Source organism: Oratosquilla oratoria, chromosome 9, assembly GCF_046742065.1.
Source record: "Oratosquilla oratoria isolate Oo_2021 chromosome 9, ASM4674206v1, whole genome shotgun sequence".
NCBI lineage: Eukaryota > Metazoa > Arthropoda > Malacostraca > Stomatopoda > Squillidae > Oratosquilla > Oratosquilla oratoria.
The window spans coordinates 39,453,685-39,470,978 of record NC_134785.1 but is presented as its reverse complement, the minus strand read 5'-3'; the positions used below and the strand labels follow the sequence as shown (position 1 = coordinate 39,470,978).

At 35.4% G+C, this 17,294-nt stretch overlaps 1 protein-coding gene across 14 annotated transcripts in view; it reads left to right on the top strand.

Moving 5' to 3' along the window:
* LanA (laminin subunit alpha) overlaps nucleotides 1-17,294 on the top strand; it is a 290,394-nt gene that overhangs the window by 139,823 nt on the left and 133,277 nt on the right. For all 14 annotated transcript variants that reach the window (XM_076190221.1, XM_076190217.1, XM_076190223.1 and 11 more), the window contains 3 exons: nucleotides 10,619-10,769; nucleotides 15,001-15,112; nucleotides 15,294-15,408. In XM_076190221.1, coding sequence (XP_076046336.1) covers nucleotides 10,619-10,769; nucleotides 15,001-15,112; nucleotides 15,294-15,408 — 378 coding nt within the window. The remainder of the gene's footprint in view (nucleotides 1-10,618; nucleotides 10,770-15,000; nucleotides 15,113-15,293; nucleotides 15,409-17,294) is intronic.

The window sequence follows — 17,294 nt, the reverse complement described above, 5'->3', positions numbered from 1 at the left end:
AAAAAAAAAAAAAAAAAAAAAAAAAAATATATATATATATATATATATATATATATATATATAAAGAAATCAGAAAGAATCCAAAGAGCAACGACAAAGATGGCCCCAACACTTTCAAAATTGACATACGAACAAAGATTGTCTAAACTTGAACTACCAACCCTGGAACAAAGAAGAGAATCATGAGAATCATGAAAGGCATGGAAAGGCATGGAATCCAAGACAAAGAAGACTTATTAAAAAGAGATAAAAGAAAAACAAGAGCACATGAAAAGAAACTCAAAAAGGATAGTTATAGAAGAGATCTAAAAAAAATCCACACAAAGTGGTGGATGTCTGGAACCAATGGTGTATACAAAAACCATACAGGAATTTTTGGGGACTCCCCGCCCCCAGATTAAGAAAAAATCGATTTTTTTTTCTATTGCATAAATACATAGTAGGGATCTTGCTCTAGATGCTGGTAAAGTGTTTTTATCGTACCGCCATTTTTAAAGGGTTTAAAGGGCCTACCCTCCCTCCCCCCGGCAGCCACATGCTGCGCACGACCATTGTTTACATATGTTTTGACCATATTTTACCCTATTTTTTTGCGTTTGATACACTCATAAAGTTTTCTCTTACGTCCGGCATGCACGTGAGTATGTGGTGTGAGGAAGTTCAGCCTGCACGACTGGCAGTGGCCTGAGCCTTACAAAGTAAAGGACATGTACACGTTAGCTTGCCGCATTCACTAATTTGCCGTGTGAAATTCGCATCTATTTTTCAGTGAAGAGATATTTGAAGATATTAGCCATACCTAAGCTATCCAAACAAAAGGCACACTTGCAGAAGATAAGAACGTCTACATTAGCAACTCAAGGGGAGAAAGAAAGAACCCCAGCATCAACTTTGTTATCACCACCTCCGCCACCACCACTAGTACTCCCTCCAGCAGCTCTCTCCCTTCCATCTACATCCACATCCTCAGCACCTGATCCTCTGTCCTCTACACCTATATCAGACAAGTTGTCTCTACGCAAACAACTGTTTGCTAACAAGTGGCTACAAGGGTGCCTCCTTGTTGCAACACCTTGGGTTTAGAGTCTCAAACCTCACAGTGATGTCCCTGATGCAGCAAGAGCCTGTTCCAACACCAGAAAGGAAACCCAAGAAAAGAAAGAGAGCTGAATCCCAGCAATCAGACTACCTTGCTGGGTCATTCTAGACCAAGAACTCAAACTTTGCGACAAAGAGTGAGGTGGCGGCTTATGAGACCCTAACTTTGAGTGAATAATATCCTACACTGTAGGAGGGTACAAAGTGCCTGAGTTACTTGAAAGATGCAAAATCATCATGAAAATACAATGGAACCTGTTTTCAATGGGTCTTAGGAGGTCCAATGTAAAATTTAGTCAAACTAAGGAAAAAAAAAAAAAAAAACTTTAACACCCATTTCTGAAAAATGTAAGTTTTTGATACTTGTTGGAGGGGGTTTTGGTGGAAAACGCGGATAGGTTTCTTCCGGTTTATTGGGGTGAGCCTGATCTGGTACAATCTTGGCCTGGCAGCTCCGAAGTCAACTTTAGAGGTGCCAGATTTTCCTAGCTAAACTTAATCTAATTAAGAAATGGGCGTGCCCATAAGAAGGCAGCCAATTATATGAAAAAAGGGGCGTGCCCCCCGAGAAGGGCAGCCAATAGAATGTCTTGAGGTGCAAGAGGGGCCCAGAGCCGTAGGTGTGAACTCCGACCCCTGGATTGAGCGAGTTCTCATGTTTGTTTGGTGATCTTGAAAGATGTATGGAGAAGGAGGTCACTAGGTGACCTCTGATGCGCAGCTGAGGTCCACGCGGTGAATGGGTCGTTCTTCGATGGGCCTCTCGTAATGAAAGGCCTCTCTTCTTGGAAGAGGAGGTAAGTCCACGCGATGAATGGGTCGTTCTTCGATGGGCCTCTCGTGAAAGAAATCATCTGCCGCATCTGCCGCTAACATACTCAAAGTCTATCTCCTCCCTCAATTTTCAACCGATTTTTGCATATGAGGTCTTTATTAATAGCTAGATAAATGACAAAAAATAAAATAGAAAGCTTTTTTGCATATGTTAAATATTTTTTTTAATAACGTGTCAAAGTCAAAGTTTTGCTATTTTTTCGATAATTTGTTTTACATTTTTTCCCTCAGCGTTAAACAAAGATACTAAAAAAAGCTTTCTATTTTGTTTTTTTATATATGTAGAAGATTCTTTTGCTGTAAAATGAAAGACATCGAATAAAAATTGTAAGAGGAGATAGGATTTGAAAGAAGCCCAAAAATATGGTATTTTTTAGTTTTTTTATTAAAAAATAAAATACTACTCGTCAGATCTGAATAAAACTCATGCTGTGAAGGTTTCCTCAGACCTAGATATCACACAGAAAAAATCAGCAAGATCCTTCAGAAAAAAATATTTTGTTGAGAGATACAAAGACGGGTCACTACGAGCATATCTCCCCTTCCCGTATAATGCAACTAGGTAAATACAATTAGGTAAATACATACACACATACACACAACCCAATGTCCACTAGAAATGGAATGTCCGCTTGCAGTGTCTGTCTGTGTGTGTGCTTACCTAGTTTCAAGGGTTAGACCTATGCTCATAGGCATGGGATCCCGTTTCTGTATCTCCACTTATCAGGCTTTGTCTTTAACGGTAACCACCAAGCCTAGATACAACTTTGTATTTTCTCTTTTGTAATGTTAATTATTTTCACGATAACCAAGTTTGAAACGAATATCTTACCTCAAAAGTACTATTTGAAAGACTTTTTGACAAAAATATTCGTCGTCTGCTAATCTGCATTTTAAAAGACAACATACAGCGCAATCTCTTGGTATTAGTCCCGATGACGTCATGAGTTGTGTACCAACCCAAGCGTCCGGTAGCGAAACAGACGATATTCAGCGATACTGAGAATTTTTCGGTATTTTGAGAGTATTCTAGACTCCCTAAATATCTCCGACAACAGCAAAGATGTGTGGATAGACGCCACAGTTATAAACTATCATTTTGAACCGGAATATATTTGAAGATGTTTTCATATTAGCTCATCATTGGTGCTTACCTCTGTGCATGTTGGTTCTGCAATGTTGTCTTAAAAAGATCAAGGGTAGTGTACGTGATGTATTCAATATTTTTGCACTGTGCTCCTACATAGTTTTATTACATCACTTTCTCACTACACCTGGATGCCATAATATTTGTATACATACATACATACATATATATATATATATATATAATATATATATATAGATAGATATATATACATATATATATACATATATATATATATATATATATATATATATATATATATATACAGTATATATATATTTCTACAACGTGACGTGTATATACACAAATCCATATATATATTTTTCTCTGTCCAAGTGTTTCAGTAAAAAGGTTAATGATGGTGACTTATTACTGGTAGATAAAACTAATTATTCTTTAAACGACAGTTTTTTATACATTTTAAATTGTTTACACTATAAAAGCGAAAACTTCAGTTCAAGTATCGCTAAGAACATACCAATCCGTTCTAGCAAAGACATTTTTGTTCGTTTATTCCTATACTGCACGCCCTTACTTAGCCAGCTACTAAACTGTGTTAATAATGAACATATCATAAAACCGAAATTGAATTCCTGTGTAAGTCTAATAAAAGAAAATTGCTGTTTCATATATTGTTTAGTCAGTATTGTTTCTCTGACTAGAAAAAAAACAGTGTAAAGGTAATAATAATAATAAATAAATAAAAACATAGAGTTAAACTGTGTCTGCCTGTACGAGAACATGGATTAAAATAATTTTTACTCAATAGCAGCGATGTCAATGACTACTTCGTCGATGCGTTGGCCTTGTCATATCTCCTCTTTCTGGGTTTATTTATCTGATATATTCGGTGAAATTTTCCAGAAACAATACATCTTATCATTTATTTTGCATGTGCTTTAAAAAAGAGGCCATTTAGTATTATTGTAAGAGAATTTATCTCAGTGTATGTGTACGTGAATATCACTGTTGTGGGCAGTTATCGTAAGCTTTCTTCTGCCTTTCTGTCTGAGTTCTATATGTTATTAATCATCTTCCTCTTCTCTTCTTCCCAATCGTGTATATTCCTCGGTAGTCCTTTCTTCATTTTCATAATTCCTAATTTTTATACTGAATAATCTGCGGCACTCAACACGATCACCATTCATCATAGTAACAATGTATGAAGAATGTACACAACTCATGACATCACTGCGGAGTAAATGGCGCCACGGGTAGTTTTTACGAGAATGGCCGAAATAGACGATGTATTCGGGATTCGAACCTAGGCCATATGATACTAGACAAACGCGAGCAATAGACGTTACCAACCACACCTCAAGGAATGTCCTGCAGAACCACTTGGTCCCCCGACATCAGCTTATGATGGTGTAAGTATTGTAGTTTATTTCCATCGAGCCTGCATTTCATTCAGAAGAGCCATCCAACTGCAGTTCAAAACTTGCCACCAGCTAGTTGGACCAAGGGCATTTTTCATGAACCCCTTCCATGCGATGACGCCAACTACGTAGACGTCATGAGACGTCATGATGATGCAGGCGTTGGCGTCTTGATTATATTTATTTTGTAGTTGTAGCTGAGTGACCCCCATATTCTGTGAACTGGCTTGATCATATTTTCTGTGGTTATTAATATTCAGAGTGAAATAGAGCGAATAATAGAGCTTTAACTTTATATTTTATAACGCGAGTGTTGTGATGCATCATCAAATCATCGTACATCAGACAGCTGATGCTGCCCACGAGAATTTGGCTGGTATTGAAGATGTTAAATTCCACGCTACAAAGTCCTCTGTAAGGTGTATCGTAGTTTCATCATAGGGGAGTTATCGACGTTAAACAGAGTCAGAATATAATGTATCATATCTATAATTGAATCATCCAGCGATAGCAAGATGGCGTAAAGATCTAAAGATAGAGAGTATGACATGAGAGGCATCTGTTACAGTTTAGAAACTTTAAGGAGAGTATACTTAGAGTTGACCTAATACAAATAAAGTATACAAGGTTCTAGTAGTTAAATTGCAAGAAGTTAATAAGATCATGAGCAAAAGACTAAACTCTAAGAAGTAATTTGTTTCCATCTCGTGATGCAAATAAGGAATGGTCTCTATAGTAGTGTCTTTGCAATTAATACAGCAGTTGATATAAGAAAGTTGTAGGCAGTGGCGATCCTAGGGGGGAGCGTGGGGGGCCATGCCCCCCCCCCAGTTTTTTTGTATATCCTATTCTTAAATCATGCACACACACACACACACTTCAACGAACGGACAGCTTAGAGGACGTTCTGAAGAAAAAGTGAAATTTCGTGGACCCCGAAGCAAAGGAAGTACCTATTGTATTTACAGGGGGGGGGAATTGCTCGTGGTGTAGGGGATAGTGAGGAAAAAGGAGAAGGGGAGGGATTACTGAGGGAAATGGAAGGAAATGAGGAAGGAGAGGACTTGGCCCAGGCAGGCAGACGCCATGTAAACAAAAGAGGTCCCGACCAATTTAGTGACGACGAAATGTCTAACAAAAATGTAAAGATTAGAAACATAGATAAGAACAATTCAATGGAAGGTGAGGATAACAATTTCCAAGGATTTAAAGAGGGGGAGGCGGATACCAACCTCCCCCGACTAGCAAAACTGGAGGAAAGGCTTGAACAAATGACTGAACATTGGGAGGTTAGGTTCGGTAAAATGTCAAAACTTGCAGAAAAGTTTGAAAGATTGGAAGAACTAGAGAAGGCGAACAAAAACTTAACTGATGAAATAGAAGAACTAAAAAGACATTTAAGAGAAGTAAAAGAGGAGAATAAAGAATTAAAAAGGAACAATAAAGACAATAAAGAAACAATAGCAAAAGAGGCACAGGGGTGGAGAAAGATACAGGGAAATAGTAAAGTTGCATTTACTGATATAATTAAACAGCAAATGAAAGAACAAACTGAAGACTCAGTTATCAAAGTGATGAGACAGAAGGAGAATATTGTAAGAGACTTAGCAGACAAAAAGAAATGTATAATTATATTAGGAATGGAAGAGAAACATAACCCAGATAGAACCTCAAGAATCAAAGAGGAAAATGAAAAAGTAAGCAGTTTACTACAATTAGTTCAGGAAGATGAACCTGAAATCATGAAACAAATCGAAGAAAAGTTCAGACTCGGAAAGTATAGTACAGATAAGACCAGACCAATTAAGATTAAATTCAGGTCACAAACGACGGCAGAGAATATCTTATCCAAAACAGGGAAACTAGCAACAAGTGAACAATATAAAAAGGTATGGATAAAAAGGGAAATGAATAAAGAAGAAAGAGAGGAAGAAAAAAAGAAAAGACTTGAAGCTAAGGAAAAAAAAAAAAGAGAACAGAACAGTCAGAAAAAGAGAGATTCTATTGGAGAGTAGTGAATATGAAACTAAGGAAATTCGACACACAAGAGAAAAACAAAAGGGAAACAGAGAACACAATGGAAGTGGCAGAAAACTAAGAGTGTCTTACACAAATATAGATGGATTAATAACAGGATTGAATGAGCTGAATGATTATTTGAAGGAAAAAGAACCGGACATAATGGAAATTGTAGAAACAAAATTAAAAGGTCCACTACCACCCAACAGTGTAGGACATGATGCATATAATTATTGGATTAGAAACAGAGAGACAAAGCAAGGGGGTGGAGTTATGTTCCTGACTAAGAAGGATATAAACGTGAGGTGTGTCACATATGGAAAGAATACAGTAGAGATGATTATGATCGAAGTGGAAGACAGAGATAAGAAGAGCAGAAAGTTTGTGATAAATTATGTGCCTCCGAAAACAGCCTCGTGGGAAGAGAGTGAACATAAAAGTATGTTAGAGGACACAAAGATAACATTAGATAAGATAATGGAAGATGGAGGAAGAATAGTTATGATGGGCGACTATAATTGCAAAGAAATCTGCTGGGAAGAGATGACCGTAAAGGGTGGAGACGGCTCATGGGGAAACGCTCTACTTGAGATGATTACTGACAATACAATGACACAGTGGATACAGGAGAACACTAGGTATAGAAATGAGGAAGAACCATCGAGACTAGACCTAATAATTACATCTGAACCTAGAATAGTGGACAAGATTGAATATAAAACACCAATAAGTAAAAGTGACCACATATTCATTGAACTGGAACTAAATGAAGAAAAATACATGAAAAGAAATGAACAATATAGAAAAGGAAGAATGATGTATGAAAAAACAAACTTTGATAAAATAAGAGAATTCTTTCAAAAAGAAAACTGGGAAGAAATATACAAAGAAGAAACAACAGTAGAAGAGAAATGGAATATTTTGACAAAAATTTACAAAAAAGGAGTGGAAAAGTATGTCCCAAGACAAAAACAAGAAAAAGAATATGTAAAATGCTGGTACAATAGAAGTTGTAGGGAGTTAAAAGACAAAAGAGACAAAGCTTGGACCAGATGGAAAAAAGACGGAAGGCCTGAAAAATGGAAAATATATACTTGTTATAGAAATGAATATGTACAAACATGCAGAGAGGAAAAGAGAAAATATGAAAAAGATGTCATAGAAAAATGTAAAGATCAACCAAAACTATTTTACAGATTTGTAAACAACAAATTGAAAAACAAACAAGACTTGGAGAAATTAAGACAAGGAGGAGTTGAATACACAGAGGAAATTGAAATGGCGGAAATTATGAACAAACATTTTAAATCAGTGTTTACAAGGGAGAACATACAATCTGAAGAGATCGAATGGAAAGAGAAAGTCCCTCCCATGAAAGAAATAGAAGTAACAAAGAACGAAATATTGAAACACTTGAGTAATCTTGATGTCAGAAAATCGCATGGACCAGATGAAATAGCAAACTGGATTTTGAAAGAATGCAGGAATGAACTGGCAGACAAAATACATAGCATAATAAACAGTTCCTTGAAAGAAGGAAAAGTTCCAGAAGATTGGAAAAAAGCAAATATAGTACCCATATATAAAGGAGGAAATAAAGAAGACCCTACCAACTATAGACCAGTCTCCCTAACAAGTACGATAGCAAAAATTTGTGAAAGAATTGTCAAAAGTAGATGGGTAAAATATTTAGAAAAAAAAAAAAAACGTGTTAAATCCAAGGCTATTTGGATTCAGACAAGGACGATCATGCGTCACCAATTTAATATGTTTCTATTCAAGGCTAATAGATATAATACAAGAAAGAGATGGATGGGCTGATTGTGCATTTCTAGACCTAAAAAAAGCTTTTGACAAAGTACCACATAAGAAGTTGCTTAAGAAATTAGAAACTGAAGGAGGAATACAGGGTAAACTGCTTAATTGGATGGAAGACTTTTTGCAAGAAAGGAAAATGAGAGTAGTGATAAGAGACCAACACTCAAAATGGGATGAAGTAATAAGCGGTGTTCCGCAAGGAACAGTTCTGGCCCCAATAATGTTTGCTATATATATTAATGATATGGATGAAGGAATTGAAAGCTATATGAGCTTCTTTGCAGATGATGCAAAACTACTGAAAAGAGTGAACACGGAAGAAGATTATGAATCACTACAGAGTGATCTAAATAAAGTACAGGAATGGAGTAGGAAGTGGGAGATGGAGTTCAATACAAAAAAGTGTAGTATAATGGAATTTGGAAAAAGCAAAAATAGAATAACAGGATCATATAAATTGGGAGAAGAAGGAATAAAAAAAGTAGAAAATGAGAAGGACCTGGGAGTCATTGTTATGAATAATATGTCACCTGAGAAACATATAAATAAGATTTTTGGAGAAACTTATAATTTAATAAGAACAATCAAAGTTGCATTTACATACCTGGATGAAGAAATGGTGAAGAAAATTCTAATCACCCTGATAAGACCAAGATTGGAATATGCAGCAACGATATGGTCACCAAGTACAAAAAAAATTATAAAAAAAATTTAAAGAATACAAAGAGCAATTACAAAATTTGCACCAACACTCTCAAAACTATCATATGAAGAGAGACTGGCAAAACTTGAGCTACAGACACTAGAGCAAAGAAGAGAGAGAGGAGATTTGATAGCTATTTACAGAATCATGAAAGGCATAGAAATTACTGATAGAGAGAATCTGATAAAATGGGATGATAGAAATACAAGAGGACACGGAAAGAAAATAAAAAAAGACAGCTATAGAAGAGATCTGAAAAAGAACAGCTTTCCTCACAGAGTAATAGACAGTTGGAACAAGTTAGATGAGAAAGTGGTGTGTGCAAAAACAATACATGAATTTAAAAATAGTTTAGATAAAATGAGATATGAAGACGGGACACCACGAGCATAGCTCCCCTTCCCGTAAAATACAACTAGGTAAATACATACACACACACACACACATATATATATATATGTATATATATATATATATATATATACACCTTGGTAAATACTACTGCGGTACCGATTCTAGGGGGGGAGGGGGGGGACTGGGAGGACCATGGCCACCGCAGTCTTTCAGCTGGCCCTCCCACTTTCATAGTCCTAGAATCGCCACTGGTTATAGGCATATCTCTTCTCTAAGGACATTATTTTCTTTATAACACAGTAAAGGAATTGGTCCAACCTGGAACTATTATCGTTTTTGAGTAAAACAATTTTAACGAAGTTCCTAATGGTAGGTCAGTACAAGACGTTGTTCCAAAGATTTTAAAATATATTATATTTCTAGAATTTAGAATAATTTCAAAGAATGTAGGATATACGTTTTTCTCCCAAACTATTTTTTTTTCTTGCCCATGTAAGCCCTGGATAAATCCTCAGCCCAAAAGGATTTCCCTTCACACGCGCATCTTCGTGCAGTTTCCCATTACATAAGTCTGCGGAAAGGGGCCGCCGGGCTTTAGAAATATGTGTGTATCTTATAACAAAATAACACATTGAATGGCTGACAACTTTGAACCTGTTGTTACTGTGACGCACTTTCTGTTTGTTTGTTTTTTACAAAGTATAGAGCAATTTTATTCACCTGAAAAGTGTACTTGAATCAAAGTGGTTGAATAAGCCATTTAGTAAGAAATATGAACAAAAGTCTAAATGCTGTGTATTCGTAGCAAATAGGTTCATGATAGTTTAGATAGAATAGAACTATTCTAACATAGGGAATACATATGTTAAAGAGAAAAGATGAGAACTAGATTGTTATTGTTTAATCTTCTTTGAAGTCTTGGCCATCATAGGTTGGAAACGTCAGCTTTACATATCAACAAGAAGTATTATTTACCAAAGAAATTTCCTTTGAATTTATTTGCACTAACGAGGCTAAGACCAGCAAAAAATGTCTCTTTTGTCGTAAAACAACCAGTTGGCAGATCTCGTGATATTTATTTTTTTCATCCACAGGTCTACCAACTGTGTCTGTGTAATAACATCCAGATGGCTAGTAATACATTTCATATTTTATTACTATTTTTTTTATATTTATACATGATTCTCAACCGTTTATTTGTGTCAAAATATCCAGTTGGCTAGTCATACCTTTCGTTTCTTATTATTATTTTCTTACAATTCACAGGGTTGCCAGCCGTGTGTCTGCGGAGAAGCTTCATTAAGTACACAGTGTGACAAGGATACAGGGCAGTGTCATTGTGCCGACGGTGTAGCTGGGCAGCGCTGTCAACAATGCAAGCCAGGATACTGGAACTACACAAGGAATGGCTGTCAAGGTTAGATTTAATAGTTCACTTCTGACATTTTATGAATTGTAGAACAATAGTTATACATACGGTATTCATACATACACACATGCTTCGTGGCGCGATTGGTAGAGTTCCCGGCTGCCAGTATGGAGGTCCGAGTTCAAATCCTGCCTACTTAGGAAGAGGTAGTGCTCTTATCTTTGATCACTACTCTCATTTTTCTTCCATGCAAAAAGTCCTCCATCCATTTCAGTAGTTTATCTTGTATCCCTCCTATGTTTTCCAGTTTTCCTAATATTTTTTTTTTTTTTTTTTTTTTTTTGCGAGGGACTGTATGAAAAGCTTTTTGTAGATCTAGTAGTCTTGAGTAAAAACAAATCAAATTTATGGTACATGATCTTCCCTGTCTAAATCTTGTTCTCCAGATGTTTTATCCATCTACTTTTTATAATTTTTCACAAATTTTAGCTACTGTGCTTGTAAGGGAAACTGGTTTGTAATTTGTTGGGTCTTCCTTATTTCCTCCTTTATAAATTGGAACAATATCAGCATTTTTCCAGTCTTCTGGTATTTTCCTTCTTTGAGTGAGCAACTTATTATGTTATATATTTTGTCTGTTAGTTCTTTACATTCTTTTAATATCCAATTTGTTGTTCCATCCAGGTCATGTGATTTCCTGACATCAAGGTTCATTATTTAATCCATTATTTCTTTCCATGTTACCATTATTTCTCTCATGGAGGGGAGGTTTCTCTTCTGCCCCTTCATCCCAATGTCATATTTTTTCTCTAGTGAAAACTGACTTGAAGTGTTTGCTCATTACTTCAGCCATTTCTGTATCTTCTGTGTATTCCATATTCCCATAGTGTAGTTTCACTATTTCCTGTTTATTTTTTAGTTTACTGTTTATATATCTATAGACTAGTTTTGGCTGATCTTTACCTATTTCTTTTATGTCTTTTTCATAGTTGCTTTTTTCTTCCCTGCATATTTTTACATATTCATTCCTTTAATATATATTTGCTACTTTCTAGGTTTTTTGTCTTTTCTCCATCTTTTCCAAGGTTTATTTCTTCTGTCTTTCACTTAACTGCACCTTCTATTAAACCAGCATTTAATATACACCTTTTCCTTTTTATGCTTTGGAACATATTCGTCCAGTCCTTCTCTGTAGATTTTCATAAATACCATCCATTTTTCTTCCACTTATGTTTCTTCCTTGGAAAATCTAGTGTTTTCTTTTACCTATTGTGTGATTGTATGTTCTATAGTTATGTTGAGTAATACATTTCCCCATTGATCCTCTCCACCTTTCACTGTCATCTCTTCCCAACATATTTCTTTACAATTAAAATCTCCCATGAATACTGCTTTATTTCCATCCTTCAGGATCTTGTTTAATGAAGTTCTCATACCCTCCAACATTTTGAAATAATCTACCGGTAAGTCCTCTTTTGGGGGCACATAAATCACTGCAAACTTTCTGGTTTTCATGTCACTATCTTCAACTCATATCGAGTTCATCTTTACCCCGTTCTCTCCATACATAACTTTCATCACATTTAAGTTTTTCTTAACCAGAAACATGACTCCACCTTGCTTTTCCTCTCTGTTTCTAAGCCACTGATTATATAATTCATGATCAGCACTGGTACTGGTAACTTAATTTTGTCTCCACAATTCCCATTATGTCTGGTTTTGCTTCTGACAGGTAATCATTTAGATTGTTTAATCCTGATATTAATTAATCTATGTTGGTATAAGCTAATTTAATTTTCTATTCCCTCCATCTCATTCTCTGAACTTTTTTTTTTTTTTTTTTAATATACCATTTTTTCAGTCTCATATCTAACACTTTCCAATAGAACTGTGTTGTCTTGGTCTTCATTATTTTCTTGTTATTTTTTCTTTAGCTTCATTTCTTAATGTCTTAATTTTTTCTCTTTCCTCATCATTCATGTCTCTTTTTATCCATATATTTTTATAGTGTTCATTTCTTGCTCATTTTCCTGTTCTTGTTAGAATTTATTCCACTGCCATTTGTGACCTTAATTTGATCTTTAGTGGTCGATTTTACCTTTCCTTCTATTTATTTACCAATTCTGTGCATTTCCTTTATTTCCTTTTCTAATTCTTGTTCTTTATCTTGTACTACTTTTAGAAATTTTCTTGCCAATTCTTTGTCCTCTTTATCTCTCAGGAACCAATTTGGGTTATGTTTTTCCTTGAGGCCATATATTACAACACACTTTAGACAGTCTTTGTATGTCAATTTTGAAAGTGTTGGTGCCATGTTTGTCATTGCTCTTTGGATTCTTTTTAATTTCTTTATATTCTTTTTTGTGCTGGGTGTCTATAGTGTCACAGCATACTCCAATCTTGGTCTTATCAGTTTGACTAATATTTTCTTTACCATTACCTTATCCAAGTAAAGGCCACCTTTATTGATTTTAGTAAATTGTAGGTTCCTCTGATAATTTTGTTAATATGTTTGTCTAGTGTCATGTTTTTTGTTAATAATTACTCCTAGGTCCTTTTCCGAGCTAACTTATTTAACTTCCTTTATACCAATTTTTTATTGGCCCAATATTCTATTTTTACTTATTGCAAACTCCATTATACTACATTTCTTGATGTTGAAGTTTACTTCCCAATTTGGCTCCATTCCCAGACTTTGTTCAGGTCTCTCTTTAGTGATTCAGTCTTTTACTGTACTTTGTTTAGTAGTTTTGCATCATCTGCAAAAAAGTTCATATAATATTCTACACATTCATCCATGTAATTTATATATATGGCAAACATTATCAGACCTAATACAGAACCTTGTGGGACTCCACTTACCATTTCTTCCCAGAATGAGGTTTTGTCTCTACCACCCTCATTTTTTTTCCCATTCAAGAAATCTTCCATCCATTTCAATAACTTTCCTTGTATACCTCCTGTTGTTTTGAGTTTTCTCAGTAGCTTTTTGTGTGGTACTTTATCAAATGCCTTTTGTAAATCTAGGAAAGCACAATCAGCCCATCCATTCCTTTCTTGCATTATGTCTTTTAGCCTTGAGCAAAAACAAATCAAGTTAGTGGCACATGATTTTCCTTGTCTAAAGCCAAATTGTTTTTGGATTTAGTATATCATTTTCTTCCAGATGTTTAATCCATTTACTTTTGATAATTTTTTCACATATTTTAGCTATTGTGCTTGTAAGGGAGATTGGTCTATAGTTTGTTGGGTCTTCCTTATCTCCCCCTTTATATATTGGTACAATGTTTGCATTTTTCCAATCTTGTGGTACCTTCTTTGAGTGAGCAATATATTCTCATATATATTTTGTCCATTAGTTCATCTATACATTCTTTAGTATCCACTTTGCAATTCCATCTGGACCATGTGATTTTCTGACATCAAGATTTATAATTTGGTCCCTTATTTCTTTCTGTGTCACAATTGTTTCTTTCATTGGGGGTAGGATCTTTCTGTTTTTCATCCTAATTTTGTGTATTTTCAATTGTGAATACAGATTTAAAAACTTTCTTCATAATTTCAGCCATTTCTACATCTTCTTTGTATCCCTGAGTCCCTTGATGCAGTTTCACTATTGTTTATTTTCTAATTAACCTGTAAAATAATTTAGGTTGGTCCTTACATGTCTATTATGTCTTTTTCATAGTTTCTTTTTTCTTCCCTGCATATTTTTACATATTCATTTCTTATTTTGATATATATTTGCCCCTTACTGTGTGTGTGTATTTACCTTGTATTTTGTGGGAGGAGAGCTATGCTCATAGTGACCTGCTGTTGTATCTTTCCACATCCAGTTTTTTCTTAAAGTCATGTATATTTTTAGCACTCACTGTTTCCTCATTCAGTTTGTTCCAGATATCTATCACTCTGTGTGGAAAGCTATTCTTTTTCAGATCTCTTCTGTAACTGTCTTTCTTAAGTTTCTTCTCATGTCCTCTTGTATTTCTTCTGTCCCATTTTAGTAGGTCATCCCTATCAAGAATTTCCATCCCTTTCATAATTTTGTAAATGGTTATCAAATCACCTCTTTCTCTTCTTTGTTCCAGGGTAGGTAAATTTAGTTTGTCAAATCTTTGTTCATATGTCAAATTGGAGAGTGTTGGTGCCATCTTTGTTGTTGCACTTTGAATTCTTTCTAGGCTCTTTCTGTATGTGTTTGTGTGTACTGTAGAGATAACTATAATATCAGTATTATTTACTTTTCACACTTTTCATTTACTTCCCCATCAACCCTCAGAATGCACCTGCCGTGCTGGATTCAGTGTTGGTGTTGGTTGTGACCCTCGAACAGGACAATGCTCTTGTCTTCCTGGAGTTATAGGATCCAATTGTGAAGGCTGCCCGTACAGGTAAGTGCAGTATACTCGTATATATTAAAGTTTTCTCTCTGGACTGTCAGGCTTTAATAGTTATTTGGAAACTTCCTCTATAGATTGAAATACCTCTATCCTGGTAGAATGAAATAGTTCGCTCTCTTGGAGTAAAACATTACAATTATCCTGAACTGAATTTATATTTCATTTCCAACAGATGGGTCTTGATTGATGGTGTGGGCTGCCAGAGGTGTGATGAGTGTGTGCATGCACTTCTCAATACAACAGAAGAACTTAGAGGCCTCATAGCACCTGTGTTAGATGAATTTCAGGTGCGTGATTGTAGTCTAACAATATTGTCTCATTCAGAGTCTTTGTCATAACATTAATTTATTTTCACTTAGTTTTGTATCTTTTATTGGTTTACTTGTTTTGCATATTTCTAATTCATTTGTGCAAAAAATAATATTTCTGTATAGTTTGGTTTATGTACCAAAATTAGTCATCAATCCATTTTTTCATTTTCACCTTAAAGTACATACAAATGTATACCAAAGGTTCTTCCCCCTTACAAGGGAGGTAACCAAAAAAACCAAGGCATATCCACTCCTACCCATTCTATCCCCACATACTCCACTCCCATCCACCCCCTCCCTCCCTCTTATCTTGATTCCTCCTGGATGATGGGTCATTGACATATGAACAAAGATTGAATAAACTAGATTGACCAACCCTGGAACAAAAAAGAGAAAGAGGTGATTTGCTAACCATCTACAGAATTATGAAAGGGATAGAAATTCTTGATAGAGATGATTTACTAAAGTGGGACAGAAGAAAAACAAAGAGGACACAAAAAGACACTAAAGAAGGACAGTTACAGAAGAGATCAGAAAAAGAATAGCCTTTCTGACTGACTGAGAAGAAAATGTGACATCTCCAAGAATTGTAATATTTCATATAGATATACAGAAACATCCAAACACAGATTTCAACTGTCTGCTTGGGAAGAGGTAATTAGTGGAGTTCCCCAAGGATCAGTATTGGCTCCAATAATGTTTGCTATTTATGTAAATGACATGGACAAGGGTATGGAATGTTACATGAACTTCTTTGCAGATGATGCAAAATTGTTAAAATGAGTACTGAAACGGACTGTGACTCACTACAGAGAGATCTGAACAGGGTCTGGGAATGGAGTCAGAAGTGGGAAGTGAACTTCAACATTAAGAAATGTAGCATAATGAAATTTTGGAAAAAAAATAAAGGATATCAGAACAATATAAAATTGGTGAAAAGGAAGTAACAAAAGTGGGATCTAAAAAAGACCTGGGGGTGATCATCACATAAGATATATCCCCTGACAAACATATAAACAATATCATAAAAAATAATACAAGAATTTAAGAGCAAATTGGACATGGCGAGATACAGAGATGGGACACCACAAGTGTAGCTCCCCTTCCTATAAGATACAACTAGGTAAATACACGTAAATAAGTGGTGCTCCTGGGGACTACATTAAAGATAGGACCTTTCATCAGTGCTACAATAACAGGATACCTAGGTTGTGTTGAATGGGAAGGGGGAGCGCTCATGGGTGCCCGAGGTTAATACAGTAAAAATAGTGAGTATTGAAAGAAAATGGAAGGAAATGAAAGCAGGCCAGATGAGACATCTGGTGGCAGAGCAGTGAATTGAAAGGTAAACATGAGTTTAGAGACCCCAATAGGCCTCAAGAGATTATTAGAAAACAACGAAGAAAGGCCATTTTCTGGATTTAGGCAAGAAAGAGGTAACATGAGAAGAATTATATATATGGAGAAGGAAATAAGAGTTTTGAAAGATTTAGTCTCAAAGGTCCTTGAACAACAAGATACAAAATATTAGTGAATTAAGGAAAGCAAATGCTGAAACAAATTGGGAAATGAGTGCCCTAAAAAAATAATCTGTTGAGATAAAATGTGAAAATGAGAAATTGAAAAGCAAAGATACCACAAATAGTATGATCATAAAGGAGGTGAATGAACAAATGAAGGCAATGACTGAGAAAATTGGAGGAAGTCTAGGCAAAGAAAAGATACAGAAACTTAGGAAGGAATGGAAAAAAGATCACATAAAAGATAAGGTATCTTTTAATGAAATTGTTCAGCAACAAATGCAGAACACAAGAAAAGTCATTCAAGTAATCAAGGAAAAGGAAAATTTGGTGAGATATACA